The sequence below is a fragment of the Pseudomyrmex gracilis genome, unplaced genomic scaffold (assembly GCF_002006095.1).
Source record: "Pseudomyrmex gracilis isolate BER0280 unplaced genomic scaffold, ASM200609v1 scaffold_760, whole genome shotgun sequence".
NCBI classification, from domain to species: domain Eukaryota; kingdom Metazoa; phylum Arthropoda; class Insecta; order Hymenoptera; family Formicidae; genus Pseudomyrmex; species Pseudomyrmex gracilis.
Genome location: NW_018021344.1, coordinates 381 through 14,651, shown reverse-complemented (window position 1 = coordinate 14,651; position 14,271 = coordinate 381). Strand labels below are relative to the sequence as shown.

The window sequence follows — 14,271 nt, the reverse complement described above, 5'->3', positions numbered from 1 at the left end:
CTTGAAGTGTAAACTTGTTTAATAAACCATATCTTTCATTTTCGATTTTTAATTCACGTAGTCCGGGAACTTTCCGGACAAACTGTGTATATAAAACAATATATATTCGTGCACAAAACCGCAAAAAAATATACTACTTTAAAACCTATGTATATTCCACGCATGTGTTAAAATATGTATACTGCGTTGTATTAATTGTTCTGGTTGATCAAGCATAATCAACAATGGTATAAAAAAAATTATGATAAAAATTAAAGTTAAATAATTCAAAGTTGAGATGCAAAAATAAATAAATTTTAAGTAATTAAATTTGTGTGTGTTTTTCACTACAAATATCAAAAATTTGATCAAAATATTGATTAAAAAATTGAAAACACAACTATAAAATATAAATTGCTTTTTGTTTTATTTTGTTTTTAGTCGAGGAAATGATTAGAGAAGTGGACGTAGACGGAGATGGGCGAATTGACTTTTATGGTAAGATTTCTATTGTTCCATATTATCTGCAATATGATTTTGTAAAATTCAAGAAAATGCAGTATAAGCACTCAAGAAAAGATTTCAATTCTCGAGAATAAATTATCTTTACAATGATAAAAAAATTTCATATTTAAAACAGAAAGAGAAAACAATAACTCTTGAAAAAATCTCTCCTATGATAGATAAATTCTGTTTCATTAAAAAAAATCTGACACAGAAATATATATAATTGTATTATTCTATGTGTCATTAGTGACTTCTTTAATTGCAGAATTTGTTCACGCTCTCGGCGAGCCCGGAATCGACGAAGATGAAGAGGACGACGAGGAGGATTTGCAATCTCCACTGTTTTAAGATCACGTTTATTCTTATCTTCTTGTTAGATAGACCAGAAATCGATACGAGCAAAAATGAAGTGCAATCTCACTTACACACAATATTCTTTCTCTCGTATTTGCAATTCGAATCGCGTACGATTGCATTTGACAAACAGGATGAGAGCTTCATCTTTGCGAACACTCGTCCGCATTTCATTAGTTCTCTGCTCACATTTTTCTTCTCAAATTTTGGATCCAATTTTAACGCTGGAACACAAACGTTAAGCGTATTACGAATAGATTGAGAAAACAACTGTGCACCGAGCTATATTATATTCGCGAATGATTCTAACGTACGTACAGTACGAATTTGCACTTTTGATGTATGTTAAACGAATCATACATGAACTGAGCTTCTCTTTCGATATTGGGAAATTTTCAATTCAAGCACGTGTGACGAGATATCATGAGGTCTTGAAATGTACAACAAACTACCAGCCGTCCGCTGATATATAGATATAAATACGCATTACGAAAATTTTAAACTATAATTTTAAAAAATTATGAGATCTTAGAGATAAAGCAACATAAATAAGAAAGTGTGAAGAACTTCTGTCGCGTATAGATGATGATTAATTTTAAACTATTAAATCAGAATTTTGTAGTACGCGTTTAACAAGTTGCTGATAACTGAGAGATAATTATAGGATAGTCGGTGACAAATCGGGTAAGAGTTTGCCGCACAGAACGATAAGCGTTCCTGGCAGCGTGCCATAAGTTTGTTAAAACGACAGATAAATCAGCGGTCGGCTAATACAGTGAATTTCATCTCACCAGACGGAAGTTGCTAGAAAGCGAGAAGTGCCCCTGTGTATTACTTTACGACAAACAAGTCGGTGTGAGAATATACTCGTCGCGACACAAGAAACGCTAAGAGCGAAAGATGTTAACCTAGTTGAAATAAATTATTCATTTTGCACGTATTTTTGAACCTATCGCTTCGGTATATCAGAGGCGATGGCGATTTCTCGCTTCTTGGCTCTTCTCTTTTTTTCCGAGTTTTTCGACGCCGCGCACATTGGCCGGCTTTTACGATGTAAGATCGACTAGATCGTAATGAATTCCGTCTCGTAAATATGTGGATCTTTTTCTCGATTTTACTCTCGTCTAACATATAACTTATAGATAACGTTATATTCTATCTAAAACTAATCTTAAGAGAAACAAGCGCAATTTCTCAACAGATCGTGTACTGGATGCGCCTCCGCATACATCGTGACTGCTCGATCATCGAGTGAATGAGAAGAAAAAAGGGAGTCTAAAGGATCGCGCATGTTCCAGTCATTCAGTCGCTCAGCGAACCTAATAATCTGTGTCTTATCGCGTCAGATCAATACGTCTTCTACGAGAAAAATCTTTCTTGATCGTTCCAAATTTACCAAATGACTGGCCAGTGAATTATTGGCGCGATCTTCGCTCGCTTTACTCTCTTCGAATCTCGTATTATGTACCTAAAACGACTGTATCACTGTTACGCCATTAACAAAGCCGCACGCTATTTCAAGTATTTTAAAGGATTTAATAAATCACTATAAATATATCATTTGCAAATCAAATCATACTTTTTTCCTCTTACCTGCTTTTTGAAAAACAAAACGAACACAAATTGCAAAAATAATAATAATAAGTGTAAAAAGTATTTCATTTTTAGAAGACATTCATCGAAAAATATGATTCAAGTTGTTGTTATGCGCAAAATAAGATTTTATAACAACTTTATTCATTACTTAAAAATTCACAAACGCAAAAAAATTCACGAAAACAAAAGTTCCTGAAACATAATATATACAGCAGTAAGAAAAGTTAATTGACGCGCGTTTGCGACAGCGCTGTCAACACTGTTAATTAACTTTTGCTCACCTTTGTACATCAGAGCCTTCCAACTGATCACGTGACTGCATAGAGATCTTTTGGCGCAAATCGCACGTCATGCGCGAGTTGAAAGGTTCTGTTGTACACGTACCAATTGCATATAAATTTGAAACCAACCAATCAAAATAGCACAATTCAAATCGTTTACACTAAAATATAAAACGTTTTACTTCGAGTTATTAAACTTAAATAGATAATTATTTACATTAGGAAGGACCTCACCAATTTTGATGACCTTAAAATATGTTGTCAAGGTAACCATTCTGAACAACTTTTCTTTACACATATGACCGCCGCTTGGCTTTAGTTTTAGAGATATTCACAAAAAACTTTCAGTTAAATTTACCCATACAGCATACAAATATTGCATATACATTGCAAGAATCTTTAATGTTGCAATATTGCCATTTTATTGTGAAATATTAATGCATCATTGTTATTGAATTCAAGCAACGTTCAAATGTCCGCTTTTAGGAAGATTGCAACGAAACCTTATAGCAATATTGGAATGTAACGAAGATGCAATAACGCAGTGTTACTGCAATCATTAAGTAATATTGCATATAAAAATAGTTTTATTTCTTATAGATTGCATTAAAAATATGAAGATATATGAAAAAAAGAAAAGCTTTATATAAACTAGAATGCAATAATTTTATATCTAAGATATATATTATAAAACTATACATAAATATATTTTTTTTAGATTAAAATATTATATTTGTGTATATGTATATGTGTATATATATATATACATATGTACACATATGTGTGTGTGTGAGAGAGAGAGAGACATTAAATACAGTAAAAAAAAATAAAATACTTTAAATACTTTAATTTTTAAAAATATATTATTTATGTATAGCTTTATAGTACATATTTATATATAAAATTATTGCAAACTTTTGTTTTAATAAAGGTTTTTCTTATTTCACATATCATCTCATATTCAGATAGCACAGGATGTCTTATGGACGTTCGTTCTATGTCCATTTTATGGTTGCACGTCCGCAGACATGAATTAGACGTCAATGTCCGATTTCGGATGTCTTTTAATAACTAATATTTGGACGCGTCCATAGGATATATTTGCTCTTCAGCCTATCTGCAGTAATCTTATTTTCATATCTACAAATTTATAAAAATTATGAAGTGACTCTCACATATCTATAAAAAGTGTTACATATTAAAAAAAGTAATCATATATACATGTTAACTAATTATGACTGACAGATATATTGTATCAAAGAAATTCTTTATGTATCTATCACGTGTACGATCTTCAAATAAGAATGAGCGAGTTCGAAAAGCGTGCTCTCAGCGCTATTGCATCATTCTACTTTTATTTTTGTCAAATGAACTATAAAGATAAAATGATGAGATACTTATATAGCACGTAATATTACGGAGATATCCTAGTAATATTGCAATATATTAGTAATATTGACTATTATAATACAATATTACAATAATATTATCGATAAACTACATTTATATATAATATTGAAATATTACGGTAATATTGTATTGCATCCTAAGTAGCAAGATTATATATAAATATGTTTTTATTGTATCTTATAAACGTTAGAGATGTCATTTACTATTTGGCAAGTTGCATACATCGTATTGTATCTTAATTATATATAATATGATACATATATCTTTTGCTACATTGTTGCAAAAATCCTACAATTTTTGTTTGAAACATAAACGCTTTGTTTTTAAGATGTATTATATCAACAAAAAACACTTTATGTATGTATAACATTTTTACTATATAATTATTATTATTATATAATAATGATACACATAAATGTGTATACATATTGTCATATATTTTATTTGCTATATATTATATTAAGAATTGACTATAATAATCAGTATATCAGTATTAACAAAAAATTTATTTGCGTTGTGAAAAGGTATTTTAAATTATATTTAATAATAATAAAAAAACTATTTTTATCTATTGGTACAGGTACATTACTCTGCACTATTTTTAATAAAATAATAATTTAAATAATAAATTAAGTGTGTAGGATAGTTTGAGAATAAGTAGATAAAAATAATTACATTTTAGGAAAGAACAAGTGGTCTCACGGACTGAGTGCAAGGGCTGCGAGGTCTCGAGTATGGAGGTCTCGAGTTTAAATCTCATTATCACCTTAAGATTTTTTCCGGGATTGGTATCTTTAATCGAGTTAATCAGTTGATCGGTAACCTGAATCAGGCTTCCAAAAAGTAAGTCAAGTGAAATTTCGAATTAATTCTCTTAATTCTCTTTTCACAAGGCGATGTGCCATTGGTTTTTCTTTTTTTTATATATCACAGTAATGTGATGCATATCGGTGGACATGTTAATATTACTGTGAAATTACGCTAAAATTATCTTTTTTGGGTCTATTTTTGGAAAACAAATGGATAACCGAAATTGTCAAAAATGAATGTCTATAAGACAATCAGTGGACGTCTATTGGAGTTTATTCGGACACCCAATGGACGTCCTGATGTCTGAATTTGGACGTCCATTAGATATCCTATGGACATTTATGTGTTATCTGGGTATGTTTCATCCTAAAACCTAAAACAGAAAACATCTTGTATAGATATGTTAAAACTCTTGAAAAATACATATACTTATTTTTAAAATTCCTATAATGAGCTTATATCTTAATTGCTATCACATTTCTTTGATATATAATATTATCAACAGTTGTTTTATATTATATTTTAATACTAAGATATATAATTATTATTATTTTACATTACGAAATTTCGTTTTTGCAATAATTCTAAAATATTACTGTTATGTTGCTACAAGTGTGCTAATATGTTGCAGATTTATATCTCTGCAATGTCTTTGTAATGTTGCATTGTAATTTGCAATCTTGCAACGTTGCTGCAATATAGCTGCAATGAACTGTGCTGTATGGGTTATGATAAAGTGTTTTCTAGCTATGTACACAGGCGACGTGTAACACAGTGTCCACTAGTGTGAGTACGACACGCTAATATACTCTTTCTCACACTACACTGTGAACACTGTGTTACACAGTGTCGTCTGTGTACGCAGCTGGAAAGCACCCATAGTGTGCGCTCACATGTGTCTTGACTAAGAACATGGCCGACATAACCCTAAAAAAATGACGGAGTGACTACTGGTTATTATTTATACTGTGTTACTATATTACAGTAACATACTAGAGATTAGATTGAGCAGGCTTTTCGGGGAAGGGGTGCAGGGAGACAAAGCCTCCCCTGCTTACACACTTACAACACAAACATAGTACGTAAATGTTTTTTCTGAATGTTTACATTAATTACTGTATTTACTATTATACTATTAGGTCAAATATATATTGCAAGAACAGACGTGACTTCGTCTTTTTATGCGTTTTGCCACCTAAGTATATACTTAGGTTTTTGTGAATATCTCGAAAATTAAAGCCGAGCGGCAGTCATATGTGTAAAGAAAAGTTGTTCAGAATGGTTACCTTGACAACATATTTTAAGATCATCAAAATCAGTGAGGTCCTCCTTAGTGTAAATACCCAGCAAACAATTTGGTTGCGGGATGTCGTGGTTTTCTCGCCAACCGCCGGCGAAATTTGTAGATTAAATCCATATCCATCTGTGTTCTCATTAGGATATGGTTTGGCGACCATATCTGTCAAACATGAGATGTCAAAATGAGACCAAAATCATAACAGGTCTGCCACAAGCAAAGCAAAGCCAAAGTGACGCATCAAATCCAAAACAGATTTGATGATTGTCTGTTGGTCTGATTCAGCTGATCAACCGATGAACTCCATTGGAAGAATCCGAACCTGAAAAAATCTTAATGTGATAGCGGGACTTGAACCTGAGACCTCCATATTCGCAGCCCCTGCACATCAGTTCGCGAGACCACTTCTTTACTAACATATAATTATTTTTATCTACTTATTCTCAAGCTATCCTACATTTAATTTATTATTTATTTAAATTATTATTTTACTAAAAATGTTGCAACGCAATGTACCTGCAACAATGAATAAAAATACTTTGCTTATTATTATTAAATATAATTTAAAGTACAATTTTACAACGCAAACAAATTTTTTGTTAATATATGCTGATACTTGAATAAACAAGTGTTTTTTAATGGATTTTTGGTCATTGAAAACGAATCCAGCGGCAAAATTGACCTACCACGTCAAATTTCCGAGAAAATTAAGGTAAATACTGTAATATACTGTCTATTAGCGTGAGAAAGAGCATATCAGTGTGTCTCATTCACACTAGTGAACATTGTGTTAGGCTAGTATTACATTTGTCGTACGACAAAGATTTTAAATATATTGATTGGCTACCAAATAGAGTTCTTTATAAAACTCTATCTGATAACCAATCAACATACTTAAAATCGTTGTCGTACGACAAATGTAATATTAGTCTTACACGGTGTCGACTATACGTGGACAGCATCTATTGTTTCTGTAGGTGGAAAGCATCTATTGTTTCATATTACTCAATAAATATAAGAATAATACATTACATTTATGATTGTTTCATTGCCGAATGCGTATAAATAGAAGTATTAAAATCTTATAGTTGAACTTTATTGGTTCCGGCATAAGTTAACAATTATTGCCCGCATAAGGTCTAACTGTAAAAGACTGTTCAATGTTTGTTAACAATCTGTTATCAACACAGGCGACAGATATGATCGCAGATAATCGCCATTTTGTTGCGTGTCTAGATGTTAAACAAACAGTCTAGTAGTCTTGCATACAAACAATCCGCACGTATGCATGAACAGATCTGCTTGGCGTTTGCTGGCAATCTGTCGTCAATGCGTTCAACAGATCGACCCGACTGCGATCACCGTTTTGTCATAAACAGATGCTCGTACGTTTTGCGGACTGTTTGCGGTCATAGTATTGCTAGAAGCAGATCTGCTTGCTATTGATCATCTATTTGTTGTCAATTTCACTAACATATATGGAATCATTTTGGCCGCAATACTCTCATGTATTTGCCAACAGAGTTGTTGCGTTTTTTGTCTCTATGTGCTAACAGTTTTGGCAGCACCAAAGCATGTTTCCGTATTGTAGCGTTTCTGCACACAGTTTCTGTTGCCAAGGTCTGAAATATAGTCAGAAATTGTTTGTTAGGTAATTACCAAATATACATTGAAAGAAATATTTTTTTTAGATGTTTTAAATTACACACACACACACACACAAAGTTACAAGAGATTTTTCATATAAAATTTATTTAATGTGTCATTATAAATGTTAATTATATCGTCGCATATTAATGACTTTTTTTACTAAGTAGAAATATAAAAGTTTGATTTTTTCTTAAACGTTCATTTTTATTAGTGATAAATAAATTTACATATCTTTACAGTAACAATATTCCTTCCATAACTTTTGAAAAATATAAGAATATCTATTCGTAAAGATTCGTATAGATCAAGACTTTCTCCTCACTTATAGCATCTGATAGTTTTTCCATGTTTTTTTTTATGTCTTTGATTTAACGATGTATTACAAATAAACAAATAAACGAACACTTAAAAAAATTCAGTACGATACATATGATATACGTACATATTATTTTATATAATCATCGTCTACTTCACATGCGATCTACGTACAAGTCTTAAACATTACTTAGATTTCTAACCATTAGCGAGCATACAACAGCCGAACAGGAGAGAAAAAGTAAATAACATAAGACCACTGTGTTGTTGTATCATAGTCAAATAGCAATTGATGCTTATCGATTTACAAACTATTTTATTGGACGTCCTGTTGCAAAACTTTAAACGTTTTCTTGGGCTATTCTTATAAGTTTCTTTATGCCATATCCAGCTGGTCCTCTCGATTGGCGTATATACCATGCATATTCTTCTCAACGTAACTTCATTCATCCTTTCTCGTTACATGTCTAATAATATATCTATAATGTATAAAAAAAACTTTTATTACAATCTTTTTATAAATTCTTTTCTGTAGTAATTTATAACTTTTACTTTCGTTTCTTTATTCGTTCATCACTCATATTTGTTGTATCAAAATTTATCAATTGAATAAATGAAATCACATTGAAGAAATTGCAGTTGTATTTTGTTAGTAACATCTTCAAATCTTATTATATTACAAGTAGTGCCAATTGAGAGGGAAAGCCTTCGTTTTGTAGCTTAAAACATTGGAGATAGTCAAAACTGCTAGACATGAAAAAATTGTTGTTTTTTCTAACAAACTTTTAAATTAATATTTTATTGTTCCAAACTTCTTGTATTTATCGCACAACGTAGAAAATATAAGGCAATAGTAATAATTTTACATTCTTTAACTATTTTTTGAACGTACAATTGTACATTTGTTTTGAGAAATTCACAGTCTCCAATGTCTGATTTTATTCACGCTTCACTCACGCTTTATTTGTGAGAAAAGCATATGCGTTAATTTCTTACGTGTTATGTGCGTAAACACCTCTCTCTCTTTTTCTTTGAAGTCAAAGTTTATGCAAGCGAGAAACTATCAAAACCTTGCAATTTGTCAATATAATTGTTTTATATCATTCAATATAGTTCTTTTATTTTATTTAAATAAAGTGTAACCAAGAAAGTGCTCTTTTCGAAAAAAAGTTAACTGATGCAACGTAATGTCGCGTTATCGCTTCAATTCATTCAAAATTCTGAAAATACCTTCTCGATAAACTATTTAGAGAACGCATTTTTCTGACCGCAAAAAATGAGATCGTCTTTAAGTTGTCAAGAAAGTTAAAAGCTATCTCACCAAAAACACTTTTAGGAAACGAATCATTAGAGAGAAATCTAATCTAAATCTACTTGCTTACAAAACATCTCTGTTGATTGCGGAGAAATTATCTTAATTAGTAGAATATCACAAACGTGACACAAAATTATACATATATATATATATGTATATATGAGAAAAGTGTCATTGCAAAACCAGTAAACTTCACTTACATATATTTTTAGGAATTGACAAAAACTTTTTGACTGTAGTGACTATCTATTTTTAGACGTTATTTTAAATAGGATTCTGCTGTTAACATATATGCTTTTATAGAAGCGCATATATTAAGAGCATTATTAAATTAGATGGTAACAACACGTAGAATATAATAACTCAAGAATTGTGAAAAATAGAAATTGCTGGTTTTGCAATGACAGCTCTTATATATAAAAAGTTATTCTTGTCGCGAATCATATATTTTTTGTAGGAGTGGCCGAAGTCTTGGCCTTCTTATAAAACAGATTCTCTGATCCCTCCCTTCGCTGCATAACTCCTCTAAACATGTAATGTATAATATCTGTTTCAGTATTTAAAGCAGCTATCGCTTATCGCGATCTTATTTCTCTTATAATTGTATATCTTATCGTTATATGCTGATAATGTATACGGTAAGTTTCACTTGCCGTTCGCAACGCTCGTGAGCGTTACTTATCTTTGCTTAACTTTCGATGAAAAACAAAGATAAAATGATTCTATGAGCGTTGCAAACAGCAAGTGGAACTTACTCATAATAATAACACGACTCGTAGCAACGTGATTATTTCGTTCCTTAGCAATCCGCTAATTTTCTCAAGGAGCAGCCATAATTCCGCAATCAGCTGCAGATACGTTTAAGTATCCACAAGCAAGCGTTTTATTCGTCATTAACACAAAAATTTACATTGTTCCTATGTTATCACCGTTAACATAAATAACATTCTGTCGATTTTTTTCGAAAACGTTTGGCTAATTAGAAAGCAACTGCTCGTATCTGAGATCATTCATTAATTTGATAGTAGCTATTATTCACTGCGACAATTTTCACACGTATACATTTATATTGGTTTCAATCAAGAATGTCTCATCTCATCAACTCCATACAACTTTATTTCTTTTTTTAACAGAAAAAACATAGTTTTTATTCAGCAAGCAAGATGCGGCAAATATCTCACACGTCAATAACGTATATGTAACGTCCGGAAATATGAAAATGTTCCGTGAAGGCTCAATGTGTTGTTCAACAAAAGTAAAAAATCCTTTCAGGATTTTTTTAAACCATATTTAAACACTACTCTTTATTTAGCGCCGCTCATTTGTCGTGCTTGGAGTACAATTATTAATCTTGGCGACTATGCTCGCGGCAAAGCGCAATCTTCTTTTTTTAAGGAGAGCAGATGTCGGACAGCTGCGACGAGGACGCGAGGATGAGACCATAGAACGATCGAAGTCCCATCTCGCGATAGGCCCTCCTCAAAGTATTGGTTCTTCGTCGGTCTCGTTATTTTCGTCAGTCTGTTGCGATGAAGAAGACATGGTTGCCAATGAAGAATTCTTTGTTCTTCGATGTCGTTTCTGTTGATTTTCGGCGTTGTTGCCGTTGCCGTCGTCGTTATTACTGTTGTTGCACATATTGTTGCTGGTGCTGTTAGTAGTGCTACTGCTGCTGCTGATGCCCGAACTGTTGATGATGTTACTACCGGCGCAAGTTAAGTCGAAAGTAGATATTTGGCCGTGAGCAGTTATCAAAGGTCGTAGAGCTGTGCGCACGGACCAATGTAGTCGAGGATATGCGCGCTCTTGATAAAGCATTAGTTCCTTTCTTCTACTTTGTTTCTATATTATTCGAAGAAACAAAAGAAAAAAAATAAATTATTAAAGATATCAAAATAATGACAATGACCTTTGAGATCCTACCTAGAATTTTTTTATTGTGTATACATATCCACACAGAACAAAACCTCTATTAGACATTTATTAGATATTGCATGGAGCTGTTGACGTTTAATGAACGTTTAATAGAGTTTTTGTTTTGTGTGGATGCATACATCAGATAAAATAATTTATATATTTATGTATTTTATATTTATATAAAAAAATATATATTTATATATTTTATATTTATGCCTATAGACTGAACAAATTGTTTCAAATTGCTTACCTCAGATAAATGCGACACTCGTGATTTTTGCGAGATTGGTAGCTTTTTGTTCTCGGCAAACTGTCTCAGTGCCTTTTCTCGTACATAAATGAAGGGTCTGATAACTCTGAGATTCTCTCGACGTATGTAATAATGTGCTTTCATAGTCCTCAACACGCCGCCATGAAAGACCGAAATGAGAAAACTCTCTGTAAGATTATCTAGATGCTGACCGAGAGCCAACACGTTGTATCCATTTTGTTTTGCGAGAGAATACAACTGGGTTCTGACTGATTTATCGCAAAAACTGCAGGTTTCGCTGGCAATGTTGACTTCCAGCGGATTATCGATGCTGGCGCCAGTCAACTCCGTCACTTGCTCCTCATACAAGTAGGGCACATTTAATGTTTTTAGATAACTCGTCAATTCTACAGGATCGGATCGACCAGAGTCAATAGTAGCTGCAGCGATCTCAAAGTCGATTCCCTTTGATCTGACGTAGAATTTATATTGATGTAGAGTATGTAGCAAGGAAAGCGAGTCTGTACCGTTCAGTGACAAGCAAACCAGAACCCGATCATTATCTCGAATCATGTCAAACTCTTGTATAGCCTCCACTGAAGGCTTCCAGATGTTTTTCGGCGGACAGTGCCATTGAATTCGTGAAAATCCCACGTTGGAATCATTGTTTCCAAATTTTGTCTCTTGACTGTCGTTCTCTTCTTCTCTCAGATTGCACGGACATTCTTCATCTTCTGAAAGATTGTCAGTTTGTCGTGTTTGTCGTTTATTAACGCTTTTGCTTGACAAGCTCATCATCGACGTTGTCTTGAGTTTTCGTCCGTGATTGTTAGTAGAATTGGACTCGGCGCTGCTGCTTCGTTTTAGATCGAGACAATCTATTGACTTATCGCTTTCGTGGAAAGATAGATTTATACCGCTGTCCTGAGAACTGACCGAGTTGACAGCCGAGTAAATTCTTGGCAAAATCTTTTGAGTATCGCCGATGTCAAGACTATTCCGTCCTTCCTGCGAATCGTCGTCTGCATAATCGTCTACATCGTTTTCAATTTCTTCATCTTCAGTCTTGGAACGATTACGCACCACCTGCTCGTTCTCGGATGGCTTCATTACGTAAATGACTGTCTCATCTGACGAGCACTCGCTGGACATTTTACTTTCTTGTGACAACTCGCCGACCTTGCTGGTGATCTCTATCGGATCGTTCCTTCTGAAGTTTGACAGATACGGAGATGCCGAGGAAGATAACAGAACTCTTCCTCGATCGGGTGAGCCGCATCCATTCGAAGACACATCCGAAGTGGAAGTATCTGGTGAATACCTGTGGAGTCCGTCAACAGCGTTTACCATGCACCTGTTAAAAAATTCATATTTATCATCTAATATACTAATCCCGAGAAAAAATAAAAAACCTATGATCATGTGAGATTATATATCGGGTATGGTTTTATATAATTATATAAGATTTTATAAAAGTCAGATATGATTTTATGTGATCGTGTAAAATCAAATCCGAAATTTGACGCAATCTGATTTTATATGATCATATATAAATATAGCAAATCGTGTATAATCATATACAATTAGATCCGAAATTTAGCGCGATCTGGTCACTTATATTGAATCTTATATGATCATACCCAGCAAACACAGAATATAACTGCTATATAACAGAAGTAACAGCGTGATATACGTAATATAACAGCTGTTATACTCTATTAACATCGATATATGTAACTTTGTTTTATAAATGTAATATAATTATATTATATATCCATTATATTGCTTGTTATTAGCTGGTAATGACATTATAACTTTCATATAACATTTCTGTAACTATGTAACAATTATATTACATTCTACTCCCGGGAAAAAATGGATTAAATCTAAATAGATCTAATTTAAATCTAACAAGATAAAAGAAATGGAAAAATAGATCTAATTAGATCTAAATAGATATAAAGTTGATCTAAACAGATATAAATAGATCTATATAAATTTACACTTTATTTATCAGTATATCTATTTTAGATTTATAGTAGATTTACTCAGATTTATTATATTAGATCTAAGCAGATCTAAACAAAACTAAGCAGATCTGAATAGATCTAATATAGTAGATCTGAGTAGATCTAAAGTAAATCTAATGATAAATAAAGTGTAAATTTACATAGATTTACGTATATCTATTTAGATCTACTTTATATCTATTTAGATCTAATTTGGATCTAATTAGATCTAGTTTTCCATTTTTTTTATCTTGTTAGATTTAAATTAGATCTATTTAGATTTAATCCATTTTTCCCGGGCTTACATGTTATATTCATATTATATAACTGCAATATACGATAAGTAAAAAATTATAACTAACATAGATGTTACATGTAACAACCATGTTATATTACTTGTTACATTTGTTTTATTACGACAATGTTGCTGTTATATATCTGTGTTTGCTGGGTAAGTTTCTATTTTTTCTCGGGATGTCACACAATATACAATAGAATGTCCAGTAATTGCCGTACAATCTCTCGTGAGCAAATAGAGAAAGTTATATTGAGTCAAAAAGTCCTTTACCACTTTGCGAGAT

General features: G+C 32.4%; 1 protein-coding gene and 1 long non-coding RNA gene across 2 annotated transcripts in view; one reads left to right on the top strand and one right to left on the bottom strand.

The window, feature by feature from the left end:
• The window catches only part of LOC109861434, an 11,065-nt gene extending 8,606 nt beyond the window's left edge, over positions 1 to 2,459 (top strand). The window contains exons 2-3 of the long non-coding RNA XR_002250965.1: positions 421 to 477; positions 752 to 2,459. This is a non-coding gene — a long non-coding RNA (uncharacterized LOC109861434). The remainder of the gene's footprint in view (positions 1 to 420; positions 478 to 751) is intronic.
• Positions 2,460 to 10,304: 7,845 nt separating this feature from the next.
• Positions 10,305 to 13,414, bottom strand: LOC109861435. Its single transcript, XM_020441074.1, has 2 exons — positions 11,682 to 13,414; positions 10,305 to 11,356 (listed from the first exon to the last, which is right to left on the bottom strand). The coding sequence occupies exons 1-2, from the start codon at positions 13,101 to 13,103 to the stop codon at positions 10,994 to 10,996; spliced, it is 1,785 nt and encodes a 594-aa protein (XP_020296663.1). The 5' UTR covers positions 13,104 to 13,414; the 3' UTR covers positions 10,305 to 10,993.
• Between the last annotated feature and the right edge of the window lie 857 nt (positions 13,415 to 14,271).

What these genes read in the sequence shown, in the direction of transcription:
- LOC109861435 (XM_020441074.1), bottom strand. Translation starts at nt 13,103, where the DNA reads ATGATCATAGGTTTTTTATTTTTTCTCGGGATTAGTATATTAGATGAT. An exon ending in GAGTGTCGCATTTATCTGAG is followed by an intron (nt 11,357 to 11,681) that starts GTAAGCAATTTG and finishes CGAATAATATAG; the next exon opens with AAACAAAGTAGAAGAAAGGA.